The sequence below is a fragment of the Haplochromis burtoni genome, unplaced genomic scaffold (genome assembly GCF_018398535.1).
Source record: "Haplochromis burtoni strain Fernald_Lab_line unplaced genomic scaffold, NCSU_Asbu1 Contig_401, whole genome shotgun sequence".
NCBI classification, from domain to species: Eukaryota; Metazoa; Chordata; class Actinopteri; order Cichliformes; family Cichlidae; genus Haplochromis; species Haplochromis burtoni.
Window position 1 is genome coordinate 339,558 of NW_024582762.1, and position 25,464 is coordinate 365,021.

At 40.2% G+C, this 25,464-nt stretch overlaps 1 protein-coding gene across 1 annotated transcript in view; it reads right to left on the reverse strand.

Annotated features, from left to right (window-relative positions):
• Positions 1-23,524, reverse strand: part of LOC102313227 (Golgi apparatus protein 1) — a 28,917-nt gene extending 5,393 nt beyond the window's left edge. Inside the window, exons 1-21 of the mRNA XM_005944426.3 lie at positions 23,174-23,524; positions 15,237-15,266; positions 13,116-13,202; positions 12,817-13,032; positions 11,929-12,132; positions 11,658-11,729; positions 11,321-11,507; positions 10,686-10,903; positions 10,246-10,367; positions 9,437-9,538; positions 8,220-8,373; positions 4,842-4,979; positions 4,514-4,600; positions 4,336-4,398; positions 3,549-3,662; positions 3,203-3,291; positions 2,966-3,083; positions 1,302-1,394; positions 1,047-1,184; positions 365-488; positions 128-270 (exon numbers count right to left, since the gene is read on the reverse strand). Of these exons, the coding sequence (XP_005944488.1) occupies positions 128-270; positions 365-488; positions 1,047-1,184; positions 1,302-1,394; positions 2,966-3,083; positions 3,203-3,291; positions 3,549-3,662; positions 4,336-4,398; positions 4,514-4,600; positions 4,842-4,979; positions 8,220-8,373; positions 9,437-9,538; positions 10,246-10,367; positions 10,686-10,903; positions 11,321-11,507; positions 11,658-11,729; positions 11,929-12,132; positions 12,817-13,032; positions 13,116-13,202; positions 15,237-15,266; positions 23,174-23,482 (2,808 nt within the window). The 5' untranslated portion in view covers positions 23,483-23,524. The remainder of the gene's footprint in view (positions 1-127; positions 271-364; positions 489-1,046; positions 1,185-1,301; positions 1,395-2,965; positions 3,084-3,202; positions 3,292-3,548; positions 3,663-4,335; positions 4,399-4,513; positions 4,601-4,841; positions 4,980-8,219; positions 8,374-9,436; positions 9,539-10,245; positions 10,368-10,685; positions 10,904-11,320; positions 11,508-11,657; positions 11,730-11,928; positions 12,133-12,816; positions 13,033-13,115; positions 13,203-15,236; positions 15,267-23,173) is intronic.
• Positions 23,525-25,464: the final 1,940 nt, after the last annotated feature.

Sequence of the window (25,464 nt, forward strand, 5' to 3'; positions counted from 1 at the left end):
AATCACCATGTTATAGATTTTCGTCTTTCACAACACTGTTGAAAGGCATACACTACAACTTACAGCAAAAACAATGTCTGCCTGTATCTTTGAAACAAACACAACCTTAGTAGAGTTGTGTTCTAACCTGGTCAGCGTATTTGAGTTTGAGGCAGGCGATGACCTGACCCTCCAGTTCACCGTCCTCGCTCGCTTTGTTCAGGATGGACTGGCAGAACTTTGGGATGTCGGCTCGACATGCCTTCCTCAGCACTGGGTTCAGACGGTAGTCTGAAGGGGGAGGAAGAGAAGGATGAGGACAGAGGACGCTACGGTCTTTTTTACGGGACTCTGTGTGTGGTTCTGTGTGGTTCTGTGTGAATACCTGTGTTCTGTGTGATCTGCCTCTTGGTGATCATCTGTTTACACTTGGGATCCATCAGCTCACTGTTCTTATTCTGCTTTAGACACTGGAGCACATTCCTGGCATCCGCTTCTGTACAGAAGCGCTGCAGGAGAGAGTAATGGTGTTTGTACAGATAATGAGATCTAGGAACACGCTGACAATTACTCCAAAAAGACCATAAAGCCATAGTTTAGTCACACTGTGTTAAACAGTTAATGTGAGGCTGTAAAACTGTACATATAAAAGTAAATATGCAGAAAAAGTAACTGAAAGGTAAATGTGTGCAAAATCACAGGAAGTCCAGAACGTGGGTCATCTGTGAAAAGGAATTATGTCCATTTACTCATTTCAGGTTGTAAAACACTCACGTTTTTACTCCTTTAAATCTTTCTTAAACATATAGCTACTTTTGGTTTACAATTTATATAAAGAATATGTGCTAAGATTATAAAATGTAAACCACTGCTAAAATTAAATCAGTAGAAGTTTCCTATCAAACTATTTCAGCAGGTTTTGCAGCACAAAGGTATAGATGAGAAAAAACTTTAATAAAAGAGTGAGGTTTCACAACTCTCAGTCAAAGACACAGCACCACAATGACAGAATTCAGTCCCAGTGCTTTCCCCCACGATCTCCTCTCCCTTTTTCCTGCCTCCATCACCTTGATCATCTGTTTGCAGACTCTCATGAGCTGGTAGTCGAGCTCGGGGTCGCTCATCTCCACCTCCTGCAGTCTGAAGATCCGCTGGTGGCAGCGCTGGCTGAGCTGCTTCTTCTGCTCCTTCAGACACTCAATCATCTGAGTAGGAGCAGAGGGCCAGGACGAGTGAAGACGAGAACGATAAAGAGTGGAGGCAAACAGCAGAAAAGAACAATACAATGCCTCTATTCTTACACAACACTCTGCATTCCCTACCTGAGCGTTACCAAATGCTACGTTGGGACACAGACGACTGATGTCTGACTTGCAGGGCTCGTACAACTCTGGTTCCAACCGAATATCTTCGGACTGAATGAGAGGGAAAAAAAGGAAACTTTAGTGTTTTTCTTAGAAAATTTTTTACAAAACTGATTTTTGACAAAAGTAAAAGTAGAACCTGGTTTTACAGATTAAATGTCCCGTGCTGCTTTTCTGTATCACAGTTCACACAGTAGTGTGTTATTGTCTAGTTTTATAAATACTAAAAAAGCTTATGCTTAAGGAAACACTAACTTTAATGCTGGTCTATAAACTGTAGGACTTAAACATTACTTGGTGGTTCTATAGTGTCGTAGTTTACACATTTCCTTAATGAGGAAAAGATCCCTAGTCCGATTCAAGATTGAGACACATGTCCCTTTTGGGTTGTGTCATAAAGGACATCTAGTGTTTAAACCACTGAACAGCCGGAAGTAGCGGTTTCTTATCGTGAGATACTGATAAGAAAGGTTCTTTCTTATAGTGACATTCCCGATCAGTGTTGACCAGGAAAGATTTCTTTCATATTACAGTAAAACTCCAGTCACCAGTGCTGCACTGTGAACATAGTAAAAAGATGGATTTATCCTCCTTGTGAAAAGTGAAGTTAATGCAGATGGGCCTCGGGTAACTCCCATGGCTACAAAAAGACTTCCAGTTGTATAGAAGGATTTCTCTATGACCTCAGTAAACACTTCCCAGCTTATAGGTTTATAAGCTCAGCTCCTGATTTCTAGCCATATTGAATAAAACATTAAGTTAGTGAATTGTGGAGGCTGTAAAACTGTAAAAAGAGTCCGATACGAGTCAGTGAAGTTCACATCTATTTATCTGGAAGGTTGCATGTCTAACCTGTTGCTAATAAGTAACTGCCGCAATCCCGGCAATAAATGTGCACGTTTATTCATGTTTTTGTATGTTAGAGCCCTGACTTCAGGTCAGGAAATTCGGCTTGCGGTAATGAAAAGGAGGCTTGCGGTCATGTTACCTCTATGCCACACTAGCACCTACAAGTTCTCTTCTCCTCTGCCTTTGGTGTAAAACGTATGCGGCTGGTCTCTAGACACATACATAAAACATCTATTCAAGATGATGGAGCGCATTAAGTTTTAGTTCATAAGAATGCATCTGTTTGTTGGAACATGTCAATGCAATAACTATATTCGTTAGCGCAACGCTATTTTTTTCTATTGAGCTACTTGTGTGTTTCATATATGTTTCAATGTTAGCTAATAGGTGTCACCACTGTTTTGACAATAAGGAGGCTTTTGACTTTTTCCCACACTGCAGGTTTATTGACCCATCCATCAAAAATACGTGAAACTGTCTGTACATTTTTACACTTTCATGTTGGCAACAGTGTGAGGAGCAAGTTTACAGTCATTAGCTAATTAACCAAATTTAAAGATAATCCCGGCTGAAGACACTTCTATGTTGGCTTCACTTTTTATACCTGGATGCTATGTCCATTTTTATATACAGTCTAAAATTAAGTTTAAAGTGCTGAGATCAAATGACATAAGCAAAACATTGTGTTGTCATGGATACGTTAAGGGTTAGGTAACACTGTGGCTGGCAAACTGTCTGAAAGAAGTCTGAGTGTGTGTGTGTGTGTGTGGTACCATCTCCAGCTCCTCTACCCGCAGCTGTTTACGACATTTCAGAGACACCCTCTGCTCCCTGGCCTCCTGCAGCGTGTCATTCCTCACTGTGGTGCTGAGGCAGATGACAACATCCACTCTGCAGGGTCACACAGAGAGTCACTTATGTCCAATTAAATCAGTTAAAATGTTAAACTAAAGCTCAACCTCAAGGAGATTTTGCACTATTCTCATTGGTTAGCAGTCATAGAGTCTCACTTTTTCTTGATGTTTGGACACAAGCGCAGAACATCCTCCTTGCAGGCCATTTTGAACTTATAGGAAAACCGGAAATCCTTCATTTGAATCTGAGAGAGAAGCACAGGGATACTATGGTGATAGTATTATCCTTTTTTCGTTTTTACAATTATTTGCATTTCTTTCATTCTTGTTGTCACTATTGTGTAACTCAAAAACAATATTCAAATATTAAAGCTTCTCTGAGTCTATCAGCTCTTTGAAGATAAAATTCAAAATCAAAGATAAGAACAACAAGAAAAAGAAACTGGTATCACAGAGTAAAGAGAGAAACAGAGACAGAAAACAGAATTTCATGATCACTCACCAGCTGGAAGTGTGTAACCCCAACTGCACATTTGTCATTCATCTCCTTCTGGTGTTTATTCTGAACCAAACACTCCATCAGATCACCTGTGTCGATCTGGTTATCAGCTACATCCTGCACACACAAATAACAATGCAAACATCCAAAATCTTTCTATTTACGTGACATTCAGGGACAACAACGCACAACACCACCACAGTGTCATTGTTCAGTGGAATAAATGAAAATGCTCCGACTATACTCCGGAAAATAAATACACGGCTCAAAAAAACGTTCCTTCTTACACAAAAGAACAGATACTGATCCTGTTGATGGGTTAAGGACCTCCTACAGTCTTGTCCAGCTCTCTAAAGTAATTGTCTCTCTTCTGGATTAACAACCCTCTGAGCTATTAAACTAACCAGATCAATATTCTAGAGTTTTCACTGACTTGATGCTATAGTCTAAATAAAAAGTGTTCCTTTGATTATTTTAACGTGTATATTCTTGAGGAACCACACTGAATAACATTTATTTTAATGCAAGCAACAGAAAAGAATGCATTAGTGTTGGCCAACCCATGTGTAGGCATGAACACAGTAAAAAAACAAGACCAAAAGCACTGTGAGCAACTAAAACATATGTTTACGTACCCTGCAGATTTTTAGCATTTGAGGTTTGAAGACAAAATGTTTTAAAGTCTCGTTGACACAATGCCCACTCTACATAACTTCACAAACGGGCATGCAACAGGTTACTGCCACCACTTTTCCCTCACGTGTCCTAAGGTAAAGTCAAATATGCTCACGTGGCAGTGTGCCTGAATGACGGGCTCACAGGCTCTGATGAGGAGAGCGTCGATCTGGATGTCCTGAACAACGAAACAGACAGCAACGGGTCATAAATGTGAAGGTGAGACAAGAATCACTTGTGTCAACACTGTTTCTCTAACAGCTCCTGCCTGCTTTCGGTTTAGCTTTGCTAACCTCTGACTCCAGCTCTGTCAGGTTGCCCACGACGTCCTTGCAGCCGGAAACTAAGTCCTCCAAATGATCCTGCAGACATTCCAGCTCCTGGACAGAGGCACACATTCAGCAGCAAGAACAAGAGCATTTCAACCATTACTGTGCGGCAGCCCCTAATGTGTGAACCTCTGCATCTATAGGCCGGTTTACATGTGATCTAGACTAGTCCCAGTATTTTCCAGCCACAGGATTTATGACACTGTGTGCACATCAAAGACCACAGGCTGCCAGAATGGCGTCAGAGAACTCTAACAGATATAAGCAGCAGTAACGGCCGCTGTGTGCTCACCTGTCCAGCATCTGTCTTTTCGCTGCACCACTTGCCGAGGTCGGTCATGCAGCGTTTCTGCAGCTCTGGGTCCAGCTTCACATCCAGCGCCCTCTGGTGGAGAATCCTCTGAACTTCCACCTTACAGTCCCGAGATAACTGCAAACAAACACATACATCACTGGTCACAAGGTTGAAACACACACCCATTCACAGTTTTCTTCTGTGAGGAGCAATGATGACGTGTGGATGTGTATTAAGTAGTTTAGTAAGTGCCAGGTTCTGATATATAATGAACATTATTGTCACAATCATTTGCCTTTTTTCCCCAACAGAACTGCACAGACCCTGCTGGCAGAGAACACCCTTTACAGGGTTTTATGTTTGGCGTTGTAGTTGGTTTGTTATTTGTTTGCTTACATTCTCAGTCTGCTCAGTTAGTCTCTCTCTGGTTGGGGCCTTACCCGGACTTCCAGTTTTTATCATCATCATGTTATTTTGGATGGAGGAAATGGATAGCTAGTTAATTAAATTAAATTAAATGTAGATTAAATGGGTTTCAAAGGGGTATAAATTGTAAGCTATATGTAGCTCAATAGATTAAAAGGGGGTATTATGCATGATTCATAGTTTAAAACATGGTTATCTTACACTGGGTGTTGATGTAGCCTCTCAGTTCATCGTCTACCTGATGCCTCTCACAAACATAAGATGTAAACAGCGGTTGGTTGCTCTGAGATCATACAGAGCCTGCACTGTGCAAAAGTCCTGAGCCACCCCTCATTTCTTTGTATTTTGCATCCAAAGTGAGTTTCTTCTACTTTTTAAAAAAAAATGGTCCGGAGCAACAGTTCTCCAGCCTTTCAGAAGATCTTTGTTTGACTTCTGCTGCTTTTCCCCTCATTTTTCATCCAGTTTTTGTACAGTCTGTTTTCAGAGGACTGTTTTTACACCTAACTCCAGGGATGATGCAGTGTTTTGTCTATACAAAACAGACAACTTAGCAAGGGGCCAATTTGAAATTGTCTCGGAATGGTGTGACACGTGTCCCTCAAAAAGCTGAGGAAACTAGTGGCAGACCTAAAAAAATATCTACAACAGACAAACAATATAAGTAAGTCATGTCCTTAAAGAAGGGGAAAAAAACAGCAAAGCACCTGAGAGAACTGTCCACAAAGACTAGACTGACTGACTGAAGAAGGTGGCCATGAATTTCCATTTATGTTTATAATACTTCACTGGACCAGTTTCCCATTAACTATGTGAAGAAATAAGGGCTGCTCGAGGCTTTTGCATAGTACTCTATAGTAGCAGTCTGAACCCTGAGCTTGGGATTGTTTGTACTGATCTAATTTTTGGGGGAATTTTGGAACTATACAACACAAAATAAGGAAAACCATATGACCTGCACTAAAGTACTGTGTTGCAGCGCTACCTGGTGACCAAGAGATTAAAGCCCAGACTTGCTATACCAGCTAGGAAGCCAAAAAGAAATCCCCTCTGTCATCTTGTAAATCCTTATTTTCAATAATCTGTCATTTTCAGGAAATTTGATGAAAAAGCTAAAAAAAACTGTTCATCCCGTGAGGCTGTGGGAGTGTGTGGGTGTGGTGTTGTCCTCTCCGTCTCCTCCTCCTTTTTCTTGCCCCTCCCCCTTGTCTCTCTCTGCCCCTGCTGTCTCCCTCAGGAAGCAGCTGCTGCTCGTCTGCCCTCGTTTATCACCAATTACCTTCCAGAGGTGATATAAGCTGGAGGAGAGCAGCGTGCTGGGTGGGAGAGGCTTCTGGTGGATTTCTGCTGTGTGGGGCTGCACTAGGTGTTGGAAAGGGCCGTGTGTGTGTGTGTGTGTGTGTGTCTGTGTGTGTGTGTGTGTGTGTTGTGTGTGTGTGTGTGTGTGTTGTGTGTGTGTTGGTGTGTGTGTGTGTGTGTGTGTGTGTGGCACTCAACTAAGCAGTGAAAAATCTTTAAAAACCTGAATTCTCCTGGTTACTCATGTACTGATTTACAATAACACAGCCTGCATTGATTGAGGTCACCATCCCCATTCACCGCAGACTCTGAATGTACCACGACGCATTACTAACCTCGAGTGGCTTTTTATCTCTGTGGAACGTTTCATGCTGCCTACAGTAAAACTCTATCACGAAGCAGAACTTGTCTCCATTTGTAGAAAAAAAACGCATCATGCATGACAGCATTTTCAAGACAGTGCTTTCAACCATGAGCCAATCTGGATGCACTGCTTTTAAAACACGAGGGAAGTTAAATCATCACAACATGGACTGAATATGAAGCACGATTTGAAGCATTTTCTTTTGCGCCAAGTTACTTTTCAACTGCTGTTTTTTTCATTATTTTTTTAAACTGATTAATTTTAATGACAAATATTGATCTTTAGTGTTTATCTGTTTAGTGGCACCACTTGTTTTCCTGCAGCTGCTCAACAGTTTCAAGTTTTAATCCAAGCGTGTTTAGCTTGCCAAATGACTGTGCATTTACACACGTAGTAAAGGCTCTTTTGTGTGGATGTGTGAAACAGCTAAAATGCCCCACCTTTCTGAACTTGGCACTCACACTGAAGGTTTGTGACACATGCATACACCATGATTACTGAGACCATATAATTATATCAAATCAAGCTGTCAAGGGTCTTCTTTATAATCAGTATAATTACTCAAAATCAGGGCGAAGTGGATTTCCAACTCATTAATTTTTTGGAAAGAGAGAAAGTGATTATACAGATTTCAAAACCAAGCAGAGCAGTCAGGGTTCATCATTTGAACTACTGAACCTGTGACTTAGAAGGGTACAAGCCAGCACTTCAGTAGCAATTTGTGTCACTGCTCCTAGATCAGCTTTCATAGTTTCATGATGGATTTTAAAATGTGCTCTTGTCCTCTGAAGGACTTGCTTTTACCATCTATATACCAAAATTAAGAACACTTTTGCATTAGTTTGGGTGTCTTTTAATTTTAGGTTCCTGTAGCGTCGGCAAGATGCTTAAGACCAAAAGTTCCAGATACTTTTCATAACTTAATGCAGACACATCATCATTCACACTTTTAAACATTTGAAGTTCCATAGAAGTAAAGTTTGACATTAGACTGACTCTGATCATGCCCCGAGTTGTTCTAGCGCCACCACGGGGTTAACAGTTTGATTCAGCCTCGCTCCAACCATCACCATTACAATCATCATCCAGTTAACTCCTCACCAGGATCAGTACGAGCTGATTTAGGTAAAATCAGAGTTCTTACCTGCTTTTCAGATTTCGCCTGTTAAATTTAAAAAACAGAGTTATGCCTGCTGCTATGACCAAATATAACCCTAAACCAACCAAAATATTATACCTAAACAGCTTAGTGCGGTCTAAAGTGTTTGCTTCTGCTGTGAACATACCCGTCTTCCCTGCTCCTCTGTGCGGTAGGCATGGCGATAGAGGCAGGAAAAGACAGCACCCGGTGGCATCACCTCATTGGTCTCGTTCCAGCCGTGTGTGTGGCAGAGGCGGGCGGCGTCAGCCTGACATTTCTTATAAAGGATGGGGTCCAGTCTGGAAGACAAAAACTTAATGGATACTAAAACACACCCACAAAACAGGCCTCCTTCAAGTCCTGTTTCCTGCTGATTCAAGTCATTCTATTGTACAGTTTCAGCCGTTTTTTGTTTTTTTTCTTTTTTCTTTTTTTTCATGTTACCCATCACTACTCCCAAAATCATCAGCCTGCCACATTTTCTGATACACTACATGGAAAAAGTTACTGGGCCACCTGCGCATTACACCTACAGGAGCTGCTCGGGCATGGAATCCCACACCACAAAGCTCCCAGCACTCAGTTTTTGCGCTGATGTTAATGCCAGAGGAGGTTTGCAATGCTACAGTTTTTTCCTTAGCAGAGCGCTGGTGGTTTTTACCCACTGTGCACCTTAGCACTCTTTACCTTACAATATGAAACAACTTGAGGTGAATACGGCTGTAATTTGGTCCATCCATCCATTCGCTTCCGCTTCTCCTTTTCAGGGTCGCGGGGGGCGCTGGAGCCCATCCCAGCTGTCATAGGGCGAGAGGCGGGGTACACCCTGGACAGGTCGCCAGTCTGTCGCAGGGCCAACACACGGGGACAGACAACCATTCGCGCTCACATTCACTCGCACATTCACACCTAATGGCAATTTCGATTTTCCAATTAACCTATCCCCACAAGCTGCATGTCTTTGGGAGGAAGCCGGAGTACCCGGAGAACATGCAAACTCTACACAGAAAGATCCCGGCCTGATGTTGGAATTGAACTCAGGACCTTCTTGCTGTGCGGCAACAGTGCTAACCACCGTGCCACCGTGCTGTAATTTGGTGCTATATAAATTAAACTGAATTGATAGGAAACAAATGCCACAAGTTGACTTGCTGCCATAATGCACTTCACCCTATTAGAGAACCATGCTTGAATTCAGTGAGCTGTAGAACAACGTCTTTTGCGTGCTGATGAAAAAAAGAGGCTAACTATCTAGCTGGACTTAATATAAACCAGGAAAACAAGCTTAAACACCAGAGAAAGTTCTACAGCTGAACAATGTCGATTTGTCGCATTCCCATCAGCATCAGCAGGCACACTCACTTCCAGTCTCTGGATATAAAATACTGAAGCTCTAACAGGCGGTGTTCACAGTCCTCCACCATCTTCTCTGTGTACAGATGCTCCATCAGGCATGACAGGATCCTGCACACCGACACACACAGACATACCAGCACATGAATCAGTGTTTACCAGGGAATCCGAAGAATGAAAAAAGGAAGATTTTGAAAGCAGGCGTCCTTCTCCTGCAGGTCTCTCTTGCTGTTTTAAGCCCCCTGTTTTAAACGTTAACAATTACATGTGATGCCTATGGGATAAACGTATGCTGTCTTTTTGTTTTTATCAAACTCCAATCTGCCAGGTTAAAGTCCTACGTTTGCGCTATCGCCGCACTGTATCTTACCTGCGACATGGATATTTTCAATCTTTCATGCTACAGTTTCTAAAGCCGAAAAGCAGAAGCCAGAGAAGGTGCAGTTGAGTCTAAGCTCCCTCTAGACTACTTGAATTACAATATGCTGAATGGTAATTACGTAATTTTCAACACAGTGCGGCTCCCCTTAACTTTAAGCACATACGCGATTAAATCGTGGTCATGGTAATTAAGACTATTAATTTTAGCACTTGTGTCTGTTTTGGTTCCTTTTTTAATATTCTTATGATAAAAAAAGCAGCGTGTCACTGTTGTACTCAGTCACGATAACAGCAGCAGTGAAAATATGAATGCTTATGTACTTATGTAAGTCTTAATAAAAACTACATTTAAAAAGTATCATCTGATTATCATTTAAAATTCCGATTAAGCTTAACCTGAAAGCAGTTGCATGTGTGCACGTGTGTAACCAACTCACATTGGGTCTCCATTGCGGATGTGTTTGCAGGCAGTCTGGATAACGGACTCGCAGGCCTCGTTGAGAGCCCGGTCGATCCGATAGTCGCCTCCTGGATCAGCAGACTGGATCAGAGTCTGAAGCTGCAGTGAGGAAAAATAATATTCGAATATTCAGGAAATAAATTTAATGGCAAGAAGCTGGATTTTATTTATTTGTCATTATTTTATTGACAACCTATCAACCCCCAGTAACTGCAAATCTGACCAAACAAAATTCTGCCCGACATGACATGACAACTCAGAGTACCGGTCACAGTATCTGCTGTTTGTGAAGTATTTAGCCAATACAAAATCTGAATGTTCTTCACTGACAACAACATTTTTGATAACTAAATTTGCAGTTTTATTTCATGATGACTGATTGAATGAAGGACTGATTATTTCATGCAATGGTCTTACAGCGTTCTGGCAGACGCTGTCCATGGCATTGCTCCGGTCACCACGACCGATTCTCATCAGACAGTGCAGTGTGCGGCCTTTGCGGTGCAGGCCGGAGCACTGGGCCTCGATCTCCGTCCGGCAGTGAAGCACGATCTCTGGACTGAGAGAGAAATCCTCCATCAGCATCCGCCGGTAGTCCAGCATCTCCCCCTGGCATTCTCCGCTGACCGGATGCCCTGCGTAGCACAAGAACCACCTATTACTAACACAATTAACAATGAATGCACATGAAATGTAGATAACTTCACACCCTATTCATTATGTTTGCAATTATATTTATAAAAAAAGAAATACTCTTTACTTAAAGCTGTATTCATTTACTTTTTGGCTACTCTGGGATTTCAAGGTCTCATTTAACAATATATTCCAAATAAATTCTATATAGAGAGTTTAAGTCCACCACATAAGGGTTAAGTCCAATCTTTACTCTAAGTTATATTTTGGTCTCCTCCTTTGTTCACCATCTTCTAGCTTTGTCAATCTAGTGTTAGATACAGGAGATTGATATTAAGAAGATTTTTGCAACCCTGAGTTAATGACCAGTTTTTCTCTAAACACCCCCCCCCACCACCAACAACAACACCACCACTCACCACGGTGCACAGAAGCTTCAAGGCACAGGAGCAGGTATGACAGTCGGGCTTCACGGGCACGCGGCAGGCTGGTGTCCAGGCTGCAGCGCTGCTTCCTCAGGTCCAGCTTGCAGGCTTTAGCTAACGAGTAACTAACTCTGTAGTCCTGAGAGATGAGCTTCTGACGAGTGGTGAGAGCATCACGGCACTTTGAAGGCGAAGGAGGGGAGAAAGGTTATTAGAGACCAAACAAATTCACTAAAGTTTACTCAAAAGCCCTACAGAGTTTCATCAATCACGATCGTGCAGCCCTGTCAGCCACGCCGAGGAACAAGATGAATAAATGAGATGGTTGTACCTTTTCCGACATGGCCTCTTCAAACTTGTGATTGAACAGACACTTGTAGACTTTCCCTTCTCCTGCCTGAATCTGTGGAGAAAAGTAGAAAAGGGTTTCCGCTCTGAGATGTTAAAGGGATTTGCCAGCCCCACACAGCTTGTGTTTCTACAGTTGGAAACCAAGAGAAACCAGTTCATGTATAATTTCCATATTTTCTGAATGCATTAACTGTTTGTGTCTGATCACCGGAAGCATGAACATCATGCAAGCAGCGGTAGAGCCTCCTTACGTTCTGGCAGAACCTCTCGCGGTCGTCTCGGCAGGAGAAGTAAAGGTGTCTGTCGAGGTGAAAGTCATCTGAGGAAAGTTCCGCCACCCGCAGGATCGCTTTCTGACACTCCTCTTTGATTGGATGAGCACGATCCTGTTGCTCCACCTCCCTCACTAACGCCTTCTCGAGACAAGCGATCACTTCACCCTGGGAGTGAATGTCCTGTAAAGAGACATCAGGGATTCAGAGAGAGGGCAATGACACTCTGAATATGCTGATGATCTATAGGCATGGTGTCATAATGTAGTGGTTTACACATTCCATTGGCAAGCAAACGGTTGCTGGTTTGATTCCAGCTGGCTTACAAAATTATTGCAGACCAAAGAGTGGGTTGACTTTCTCTTCCATATAACGAGAAAGAAATTAATGGGATTTGCAAAAACTTCCAACTATATTTTACCAAATGGAACTTAACAGGACACAATGTAACGTGGGTACAGTACAAGACTCGACACTATTTATATGTTTGAAAATAACAGTAACAAGTGTTGCAAGTGCATAAATGCTAAAAATCTTAGGGTTAGTTTAGCCCGTTTCCTGGGGGTTACTAGGCAACATGATTACAATATAATATGTAATATTGATAAGAACCTTTGTAGGCCTAAGATGTACTTGTGTGCCAATTGTGGACTGTGTAGGAGGACATCATATACAAATGGCGATTTTGTGTATTATAATAAGCACTAAATAGCCTGCACTTGCCACTTGGAGAGGTGGGTTTCCTCTGGTTACGCCACCTTATTATTTTTTTCGTTTAACCCGAAAAGCCTGTAAATGAACTTTTCCTGATTTATGGACTCCATTTTATGATTTATTAACTTCTGCATATATTTGCACAGTCCTGACCTTGTGTCCTATGTTGATGCTGCCGCAGCGCAGGCTGTTGATATCTTCTTTGCATTTGTCCATGAAGCCACAGATCAACCTGTAGTCGCTGAAGATGATGCTGGTCATCTTGGTGATATACTGGTTACACTGGTACTCACTGATGTTAACACGGTGATCCACCAGGCAGGACACCAGGTAGCCCCTCCCTCGCTCCACCTCATTACACTCCTTTATCTGAAGGTGCAGAACATTTGACAGGTCAGAGGAGAGCAAAGGACAGACCTAGAACTTCACTGTAGAGTCAAAGGCAGACTGACCTCAGTGATGGTGCTCTTACAAATCTCCATGGCCACAGATTCAAACTTTGGATCTGTGGTTAGATTGAGTTTGTAGTTCCACAGAAGCTGATTGAGGAAAAAAAAGTTAGGATTTCAATTACAATCCAATTTATATGTTAATTAGAAATGAAACATAGTGAACATGACTAAAAAAAGCCAACTCATTAACTACAACTAGTAGCAAAGAGTTTGTGGCGGTCGTATAAAGCATTGCATTTAATTAGATAATTTCTCTTCTTTATTTTTGGAGGAGGCACAACTGTTAAAAGTTTCTCTTGAGAAAGCAGCTTCTAAACTCTCAAAGTTTCTTTGTGAATGTGATGTTGAAATAGTCCAAATCTAAGTAATCTACCCTGAACGATTTTACAAAAGAATAGTTTATTCAGAGAGAACTACGCCTCCCACGATCAGACAGTCCCCATCCTGAAGACTGATGATTTTTTTAAGGATTTTAATGACAGAAATAAGACCTTCCAATGTGCTCTTTTTATTGTTTTCTAATACTCTGTGTATCACTTTCTTATCAGAGGGGTTCCAGCTGCAGCATCCACAAACAACAGGTACTGAAAGTCGGTCCACCGAGAAAATAAGATAGAACAAGTGAGCGTGTGACATGTTAACTGCAGCCAGTGCTTTCCATGCTGTAATAAAGACACTCCAAGTGCTCCATAAGCCTTGTGGTGTTTCATAAAACTGTCTGCTGTTAGCAGCCCTGAACTCTGAATATTGAAGGTTTATCATCCAGAAGGCACGGAGACGAGCTTTCGGAAGCTCTTAACGCAAAAAGAGGAGAAACTCCTAATTTAAAGTTAGATGGCGTTGATGTCAGTGACGGTCATCAGCTGGCAGTGTGGAAGCTGTGGGTTCTTCAAAGCTAGTATTTAGAGTGGGGAAGAGAATGTGAAAGGACCTTGTTAAACAGAGAAGAGAGGATCTTAGGTTTATTCATGGTCAGCGGTCGCTGATAACTAGGCTGCTTTATTTTAAATTCTCTAAATGTTTCCAATAATCTCTCCAATTGTACAGTGCATTAAAATATGCAGGTCTGTGACACTGCTCCAAAAAATATACTGAATTGAATTAGTATGCACAGACTGCTTTTTAGACAGATATTGTATTAGATTCTACATTTCTACTTGTTTACTATTTATGGACATATTAAGACATATTTCTAAGATAATATAATCCAGTTTACAGTAGTGGTTGTGGCCCTGAGTCAATAAACATACTAACATACTTGCATGCAGAACGTTTACCATGTTCACTCCTTTATATGCATTTTAATATTATATAAATATATTTAATGCAAGCAGTCATCTCATTGCACTTTATATTGTAAGGTAAAACCTCTAAAATATTAGAGAGAGAACTACAATGATCCCCTATAAGGAAAACAATTGGCTACAGTGGTGAGGAAGAACTTCCATTTATCAGGAAGAGATCTCTAGAATCAGGTTCAGGCAGGGGCAGACCTCTACCATGACTGATTAGGAGTGAGAGGAAAGAGCATACAGAAAAGTATAGCGTTAAGCAAATGGGACAAAACTAAAACCAATTATATCTGCAGTAGTTGGGGATGACATAAATGTTACAAATATTTGTTATGAATAAATTAAAGGCATAACGCAGTGATCACGAGACATGGATGGAAAAGAGTCCTCAGGTGACAAAGGTTCGTAAACTCAGCCAAAAATTTAAGTGTAAACTTTTCAGCAGTTGGTACATCACAGCTGTGTGTGTTAGGATGTTCTGTCAACCTTTGAAATTACATATTTCAATATGTTTGGTTTAAATTCTTTAACAGCAGGGGCAAATAACAGTAACTTTGACTTAAAAATCTGTCAGATGCAGTGAAATAATTCCAGCAGTCCAAGCAGGACAGGTATGTACCACCCTGCATATCCAAAAGGCTAATTATCACATTTGATTTCTTGGTGAGTTAACGTTAAGCCAAACAGACTTGGTTAAAATTTTGATTTGGCCTGACAGCATTAGCCGAGTATGAAGGCACGCCTCTGTTATATCTTTCTTTGTCTCACACTTGTACTGTTTGATTAAAAAGTTCTGCGTGAATTTGTGTGTTTTAAAACAAATACTCACATGGTTGCAGTCAGGAGCAATATCAATTTCCTGCAGAAAGACAAAAAGAGGGAGAAATGTGAATCTTCAATTCAATTAAATTTTATTTATATAGCGCCAAATCACAACAACAGTCGCCTCAAGGCGCTTCAGTAGATTTAAACATCTTTCAACACTCTAGTTTAATCCATGCTTCCATCAGAGAGACACAAATAGTCATTTGTGCTTTAAGGGCTACCTTGGTATTTTTACTGCCATATTTTGTCAACATGCTGCAACAATGAGATTTCCAAGTTTGGCAACACCCTAACCTAAACACGCATCGGAACCAAAAACCAACTCTGACAAACTCCAACTTTCAAGCAGCACCATAGCCAGAGATAAAAGGAAAAAGTTCCAGCACCTGCTTGTATTTCTTTGTGCACTGGTTGAACAAACTAGATATAATAAGACAGTAAGTGTGTTCAGAGGTATCGGAAGGTTTTTTGTTTTATTAGTTATATGTATATGCTGAACCTACTGCAGCATGCATTGGTTAATAAACCAACAACAAGACTCAGCAAAGGCACGGTTAGTTACACTGAAACCCTTTAAAACTGTTGAGCTTGTTGGCAAGCAGTCCATTTTCCTAAGACCATGTGAGTATAGGCAGAGTTTCCAGTTAAATGTCGCTAATTTTCATTATATGACGATTGTTAAGACTTATTTTATATCACCAAGATTTGGTCATTTAAAAATCTGATATACTGGGCAACGCTTTTTTCATTCAGACACATAAAAACAGATTTCCCTAAAATTTGTTTATGCACAGTTATTTAAGAATTTAAGACCGTTTTAATTAATATATGCATTTTTAAAATAAAGTTTGTTTTACTATCAAAAGTTGTTGACTACTGATTTACACTATGCTCAGCTATGCTTGTGTTCATGGACTTGTAAACGTGTTTCCAATACAGAATAGCGCCCTCTGACAGAAAACTATGCAACATCAACACTCATAATATGGTTGAAGGGTGTTTCTCCCATTGCTTCTTTACTTTTAGTTATTGGCCATTATAAATGTTGGTCCCAATAAATCAACAAATAGATAATATTGGTTAATATATAGCCGGGTGCTAATAATTGGTATAGGTCAATTAAGTTGGTCAATATATACACTTAAGGAGCGAAGCTATATTTGTATTATCTTTTATTATCTTCACCCAATGTAGTTTAATGTTAGCATGACATCTAAGAAAAGATGGAACTGAACTATTAACAAACTGATTGGAAACTTGGGTAAATTTTGCTACTAGTAAGTAATGTGGCCTAAAAGCTAAATTTTCGCTTTTTGTAAAGTTACTTTGTACAATTTAGGACTTTTATCACAAGGTAGAATTCTTCTATCTGCATATAAAATTATTTAATGTTGCTATCTTGAAAGATGATTTTAAATGAATAAATCTGTGCTCTAGTAGCCACAAAAAGAGGTGGGCCAAGTACGATTTGCAGAAACGTTGAGCTAACACTAGCTTACATAATATCAACCCTATTTCAACTTCAGTCAGCCACTTTTCAGAACAATATACATAAGGCTTAGATAAACTATAGCTTTTCATTTTTTGAAGTTCTGTTGCCTTAGTCAATTTAGATGGTGTTACACTTTTGTTCAACAAGGGGTTTTTTAATATCTCGGAAAAAACATTTTTGTAAAACCAACCTCTGCAAAAATAAAGGAAAGCAGTGCAGACAAGAAATGTGCCTACTGACTCGCCTACTATGTAAAACCTAGACTCGTGCTCCATGGCTAAATCGAAGGTAGGATTTTAGTGCAACTGAGTGAGATTGAAAATACATAGAGTGCATTTTTGGAACTGTCCCTTTAGCTTCAGAAAGAACAGTTCAAAAATACCACCAACATTGCCCTAAAGCGCTGAGCAAAGTAATGTTTTTTTTCTCCAAAACGCAGCAGTTTAATATGAACAAAGCAGCAGAAGCTCTTCATAGACTCGCCCACAACATCCTTGACTATCAGACAAAAGCCAGCAGCAGAAGCTCTTCTTACATCTCCACATCACTTTGCTGTAAAAAGACATGAAAGCACTTTGTGATAACTCTGCTGCGCCCACGGGAACAGCGACAAAAGGCCTTCTTTTGATTTTAAACTCTCATTTCCACTAAATGCTTCAGACACAAAGAAATCAGTGTAATAAGGATACAGACCCTTGGTGGGTTCCCAAATAAAAAAATAAAAAAATAAAAAAAACTAGTCATAATTAATTATTATTAATTAATGAAGAGCTGATCCATTCACATCAAAGGCTTTTGAAAAAAGACCATATTAATCAACTAGACTGATCAAACTGAAGTGGAAAGGATAATTGTGCCTTGGTAAGGGGCAGAGAGATAAAACAAATTGGGGCTGATGTGTTCCACTGAAGACTCTACATGTACAACTCTATACATGTTAAAAGTAGCCTGGCTTTTTCTGCGACTAAGTCATTGAAATAACTATACAGCAGAAACTACTCATGGAGATGGACACACCGAGAGATATCACTAATTCCTTAACGCAACTAAACTTTTAGAGATCTTTTTATGTGTCATTGTAGAGGCAATGCTTACAACTTGACACTAGGAGCCCCAAGAAGAGATGAGAACTTGCCAGTTTGGAACAAGCTTTATCTGTCATACAGATGGCCTCACATTTGACTCTAGAATATTACAGTGTACAAAAGGGTTCATGATCGACTTAATAACTGAAAGGTGCCTACGCATAAAAACACAAGCTTAAATCATCACACCTCCACCACCGAATAGGCTTTTGCCCTGTTAAACCATCCAAATTAATGTAAAGGAAATAGCAGTCTATCAGAGTTAGAGATACTTCATCATCAATTTAAACAGAAACAGTTTTAATTGTCCATTGTATTAATGACCCGCCTGGGGCTGTTTTTGTTTGACAGGACCAACGGTAGCCTCTTTCTCTGTGACTACATCAGCGTTTCCTTTAAATCCTGAACATTGCACTTAGGACAACGATGTTACTACGGTATAAGCAGAAACACTGAGTAAAAAAAGAATTGTAGGACTGCAAATACTACCCATAGCTACACGGCATCCTGGCACGCCATCTCCCCATAGTTACTATTTGTCACAATGCCTTAATGACCACAGCTCTAGAAATATCCCTGGCTTCTTTCTGCTATTGCAAAGTGACTTGCTGTTACTTTATAACTGTGTTGCTGTTTCTCAGACGTCTATCAGCTGTCAGATTTCAGGGTTTACACCACCACAAATAGATTCTCAAACTGGGTGTACTGAAAGCTCATGCTGCTCAGCTGCCCCTGTTACTGCCACTATATATATGTGTGTGTGTGTGTGTGTGTGTGTGTGTGTGTGTGTGTGTGTGTGTGTGTGTGTGTGTGTGTGTGTGTGTGTTTCTCTAGAGAAGAGGCAGATTTATAAGAGCCATTTACCTCTTCGGGAGGCCACAGCTGTTATAGAGTCAAAGCAATGTAATTATCTCTGTAAAGAGGGCATCACTCAGGGCTGCTGGAGGAGGTGTCTCGTGTGTGTGTGTGTGTGTGTGTGTGTGTGTGTGTGTGTGTGTGTGTGTGTGTGTGTGTGTGTGTGTGTGTGAGTGACAGTACGGGTTGTGTAACAAATGGTTTGCAAGATAGCTCATTTAAAATATTCTTTAATGTAAAGCAATTATAATTTCTTATTGGCTATGAACACATTATATGTTAAGTCTTTTATCATCATCATTTTGTCCTCCATTATCTATTTATACAGAACCATGTAACTGTGTATATCTGTGGAGTAAAGTGCAAAATGAGACTGACGTGATGCTTTAAGCTTTTGCTGTATTTGTGACAATGACTGAGGTTGATAAAAGACATGGAAATCTATTATCACTGTACAAAATGTCTTTTAAATGTATTAAGTCTATCAGTGAACATGTGTCATTTTCTATTGCATTAAATTATATTTTTTTCATTATTTTGCTCCATATTGTATATTGGCCAACTTATGTTTACCAGACACTTGATTAGGTAGACCTGTTAAAGTGCTTACTAATGGAAATATCTAATTAGCCAATGATATGGCAGCAACGCAAAGTATTTAGGCATGTAGCAAGGGTCAAGACAGCCTGCTGAAGTTCAAACTGAGGATCAGAATGAGAAAGAGAGGTGGTTGAGGTGTCTTTGAACGTGGTGTGCTTGTTGGTGCCATGCTCTAGTCTGAGTGGAAGGCAACAGTAATGTGATTGCAAGGTATGCAGACGAGCATCTCTGAGCAAAAAACACATTGATCCTGGAAGCAGATGGGCTACTGCAGAAGAAGCCCACACCAAGTTCTTGTCAGAAAGGGAACCTGATTATAATTTGCATGGGTTCAGCAAAATTGGAAAATAGGAGACTGGAAAAAGTTTCCTGGTCTGATGAGTCTTTAATACAAGATATTTCATGGTGGAATCAGAATTTGAAAACATGGATGCATTCTTCCTTGTATCAACAGTGATGTTGATGCTGGGGTGGCTGTAGGGTGGCTGTAGCTCAGGTGGCAGAGCAGGTCAGCCACTAATCAGAAGGTCGGTGGTTCGATCACAGACTGCATCCTGGCTGCATGCCAAATATCCTTGGGCAAGATACTAACCCCACGTTTGCCTACTGGTGGTGGTCAGAGGGCCCGGTGGCGCCTGTGTCCGGCAGCCTCGCCTCTGTCAGTGCGCCCCAGGGCAGCTGTGGCTACAATGTAGCTTGCTATCGCTAGTGTGTGAATGGGTGAATGGCTGAATGTAGTGTAAAGCGCTTTGGGGTCCTATGGACTAGAAAAGCGCTATACAAATGCAGGCCATTTACCATGCTGTAATGGAATGGTAGCCCATCAGATGATAGTTACTTCCAGCAGGATAATGCAGCATGCCAAAAGGCTCAAATCATCTTAAACTGGTTTCTTTTTTGACTGGACTCAAACATTCTCTATGAACAACAGATTTTAATCCACCTAAGGACCTTTGGGATGTGATGGAACAGGAAATGCAGATCATTCATGTGCAGAAATCTGCAGGAACTGATGCTGTCATGTCAATATGGACCAAAATCTCTGAAGAATGTTTCCAACAACTTACTGAATCTATTCCCCAAAGACTTAAGGAAGCACTGAAGGCAAAAGGGATTTAAACTCAATATTAACAAGATGTTCTTTAATGAAGTGACCAGTGAGTGTGGATATAAATAACAAGGTAGATTCTCTACCAGCCTCCTTCCTTTTTGCTAGACCTAGCTAAATGTTCAGTGCAATACAAGAGGCTCTCATGCTTTCCTGAATGTTACCAAACTACAAAGTGTGGGGTAATTATGGTAAATGGGCTGGTTCTTACAGTATCTAGCCATTTTCTACTCTAACTGAGCACTCAAAGTGCTTTTATACGAGGAAAATTGCTGCTGCATTTTTCTGAAATGACAGAAAGTTAAATCAGCTCCTCTTTGAAACCATTTCACCGTAAACTTTATGAAGAAAAGAGAGAATTTATTGCAGGAATGTCTTATTACTCTGCATTTTTCTCAGCTTTGTGTACCAAATTTCCTACTGGGAAAAACATTTATACATAAAACTAAATTAAATAAATAACTTAAACATCAAAGTAAATCAAAAGTGAACACAATCTATACATCTAGCATAACAGAGAAATGTCTTCTGCTTGTACTTTTAAAATAATGGAATCTAGTACGATACAAATGACAGAACAAATTCCTTATATGCTGAATTTTTAGGTCTCAATTTGAGCCGCTGAATTTTTTGTTCGTTTTAAAATATCTGATACATGTGAAATCTTGGAATAGATCTAAATTTGTGATCCCAAACCCCCACAAAAAAAGCCAAGTGAAATAAAATAACATGGTTCAAGTCAGTATTTCCAAATCCCTTCATATGGTTTTAAAATTTTTATGGTTGTTTTATAAATATGAGCTAGTGTAAAGGATCTTATCAGGAAGAGATTAATGAGTAATCTGACCCTGTTTTAAGTTGGTGTGTGTGTGTGTGTGTGTGTAGCCTTTTAATCAAACTGATATATTTTTCTTTAGATTTGAATCCAACTTTTTTAAAGCAGAGACAAAAAAGCAAACATTTACAATATAAAGGAAAAAACATATCGCTGTATGTATGTATAATTATTTGTTGAATTTAAAGCATTTTTCAACTAAAACCATCACGAAATGTACTATAGTCACGTCACAAGCTCGGGTGACTTCTTCAGAAGTGCTTTAGTGTTTTACCCAAAGATGTTCAATTTAAAAATGACACGAGGCAGGAGACTTTGCTTGAACAATCACTTCTAATAGCTGCAGTGCAGCTTAGGACACTTTGCATGAGGAAACACTTTTAAAATAATTAAATAGGTAAGAAGTGAACTGACCTAGAAAGCAAGATAACAATCTGGGGGGGAAAAAATCAGATACAGACTGTAAACTTGCCTGTAGCTTGCCTCCACCAGTGTGTGAATGTGAGAGTGAATGAATAGTGGCATTGTAAAGCGCTTTGGGTGCCTTGAAAAGCGCCATATAAATCCAATCCATTATTATTATTATTATAAACACTGTATGTTTATCATATGGTCATGTAATAAAGCAGGCTGTGAGGGTATCCTTCACTGGACGCGTTAAGAGTGAGACTGAAGAACCGCAAGACCACAGCGGTTACTGATTAACAAACAAATAATTTGATCTCTAGTTGTAGTAGCGTCCCTTGCTTGTTTATTTATGGAAAGAAATTAGATAAAAAATAAGAGAATCTGTGCATGTAGGTGGCCAATCTTTAAACAGGCACAGAGTGTGAAAGTTGATTGTATTCTTCGTCACTATGGCACAAAGAAACAAGACAGGAATCATGTTTAACTGGGGTTTAACTTCAGCCGGCAAGTCACCTGACAGCTGGATGACTGCACTCACACCACACACTTCACACCTCACCAGGTTAATAAGTACTGCACTGAGGTGGAAAGAGGGGTGGTAAAAGCACAAAGCACATTAAAACCTCTCCCTCAAACTACAGAATGCAGTTGAGACAGCCCTGCCAGGTGCAGAGGTCGAGAAGGGGGTGAAGTTCATTCGGGCTATCACGTGGAATAAATTAAAAAATGATTAAACAGTTAATCAGATTAAGCCTGATATTTTTGGTAGAGATTAATCTATTTGTTGTTTAAAGACTAATCAGGTTTCATTTAGCTAGTTGCTCTTCAGCCTACAGCCTAAACACAACCAGTTTATAAGCATTTATAACAGCAGACATGATTTTTGATTGTGCTCATGGAACATCAGTTAAGGCCACACAGACAGAGTAGTGTGGATTACTACAGGGGATACCTTTTATTTACTCCTGGGGCCACAGGGCAAGAGCCTCTGTGCTGAAGTGTGAACATTCCTAGGTTGAAAAACACACAATTTACTTAAACATAAAAAAGTGAGCAGATTTTCAGGATGAGGGGCTTTTCACACAGTCTCATCAACTGACCACAAGCAAGTAAGAGAAAACTAACAGGTAGATATCAATTTGGGATAAAAATCTACACTTCGCACTTGAGGACCTTCAAGTTTCGTTTTTTGAAGGAACTACGTTTTTTGTTCACTTTTGTTAAAAAACAAAACAAAACAAAAACAAAACACACACACACACATACATACACACACACACACACACACACACACACACACACAGTTTTAAAAGCACAAAATACGCCACTATCTCTGTATGCGTGTGTGGATGTCGGATGTTGGATTTTTGACGTCCTAAAAGAAAAAGTGTGTTTAAACGGCTGCCCTGAGCGTCACACGGATGGAGGTGCAGATGTTCACCTCTGCATCACAGCCATGCTGACAACCGGGGTGACTAAACCCACTGGGGCGACACACCCAGCAGATGCCCATCACCTCACCTGAACCCGAACAGTTTACCGTGGGGAGGGCGCCTACCTCTTTGCGGTCCTGCAGACACTCCAGCACTGCCAGGTTGTTGGTCCAGGTGTGCTTGGGACAGAGGCGGGTCAGGTCCTCCCGGCAGGCCTCCTCTTCCGACAGCTTCCAACCGGTCGCCCTTCGAGGCTGTGAGGCCCCAGCGGCTGCAGGTGCATCCTTCGCCGGCGGATCAGCGGGTCTCAGGACGGGCGGGTTGTGAAGCTCGGCCGGGCCGCTGGCAGCCTTCAAGCCGAGGACGGAGCTGAAACTGCAGAGGCACACGGACGACAACAGCAGCAGCAGCTGAGCGCGACTGTACGCCGCCATCTTCACAGCACTGTCAAGCTAGTCCTAATACATGACGACATCACTTCCGGTCAGCGAGGTAACGGTGAGCTTTATTTACCGAAATAAACACACAACTTCCGGTCACTTGAAAAATAAATAAATAAAGCTTTACTGTACTCCTTTAGTAACAGCGTCAGTGTACCCATTGTTTTTACATTGTTGTTTACTCTAGTAAGCAATACGACACGATGATCACGTCACATGATCTCCAGCTCTAGTTTATAGCGATTTATTTTCATTTAATAGCATCAAAAAGAGAATCAACTAAATGTAGGAAAAATAACGCGAATAAACTAAAATATAAATAATTGTCGTTTGTTTACATAAGCATGTTTCCACACAAAACTATCAGCCTGAATTACTTTTTTAATGCTAGATATTCCCCCACCTTAAAAAACAAAACAAACAAAAACAAAACAAAACTTTCGAAGTTCCTGCTCTACCTTTTTTTATGACAACAAATACATTATTTCTTTGGCATCCATTGTACAAGGACAATGCAAGTCCGAATATTCAAACAATTGTTGGATATATCCCGGGATAGTGTGTGAGTGTGTGTTTTCGCTCCCTCCCATGATGCTCTCAGTGATTGTAAGCTTTTATTTTGAAGTTATTGTCACACCGTTTCACATCATTGCATTCAGTACAAGATATAGTAGGAAAGTATCTATATTCACAGTCAGACATTGTCAGCATTTTTGATTTATTGTGCCCATGTACAGATACAGATGTAATTGTTAATTCTAAACTGTGGAATAGTTGACTGCTTACTGAGATTATTAAGTTCTACTGAAACTTTAAAAATGCCTCAAAGCCTGTTTTGGTTTCCTTTGTTTTTTTTTGTATCGTATAGTGAAAGTGACTTGTCTCTCTGTATGGATAACCTTATTTTCTTGCTTGTGTTCAAGCTTTTAATTTGAAATGTAATGTGTATTTCCCTTTTTTCCAATTAAAGTCAAACATTGCCTTGCAGAAAACCTTTATAATCGCTGTATGCTGAGCAATCACAATTTAATTCACCTCCATTACAAAATGTATAATGCCAACACGTTCTGGGATTAGGACTAAAGCTTCAAACTTTTTTATGTTGAACTTTTCGTGGCACTTCAAAGTGATTTTACCTAAAACATGAAAGACCTTAAAAAAAGGATACCAAGGCAGGATTGAAAAGATACCTTTCAGTGGGATTTAACAGGAAAAAAAATCAAAAGAATGGAAGCCAAACATGAGTTGAAATAAAAAGAAATGGATAAAACTAGAAAATAAAGGTTACAAAAATGAAACAATGATCTGATTCAGGTCATTTAAATGCGAAGGCAATGAGAAAAGTTTGATCTGTGATTATAAGTACTGAGGAAGTTTGTTCCTATAATGTGATATAAAAGATGTATAAATATATCACATAATGGCTCTGTGAAATGAACACAGATTTGGCAATATTAGTCAGATCAACATATTTAAATTTGGTATAAATATTAGTCATCATCAGAGATCATAAAGTGTAAAATATTCCCATGACCATTAGGGATATTGATGTGGAGATTCATTTTCTAAGGATGTCACAGCTCAGAGAAATGAAAGATACTCAGGTTAGACAGCCAACAGTGCAGGTATAGTATTAAAGCATTAACTAAATACTTATTGGAAATCAGTAATAACTTTGATATCAACTGTTTAAGTCATTAATGATATACTGTGTGAGTTTTTGCTCCTTTCTTCCTGTCTGTGTTCCAACAGGAGAGTGCGATGGCCAGACTTCATTAAACATGAATTTGAATATTTTACTCAAATAGCCTCTGAAGTCATCAGATCATGTGATGGATGTGCAGCTGGCAACCGTGTGATGCTGTTATGTCCATTTGGACACAAATCTCTCCAGAATGTGTCCAGCACCTTGTTGAATCTCTGCCACGAATAATTAAAGCAGTTCTGAAGGCAAAAAGGGGCTCAGACTCAGTGCT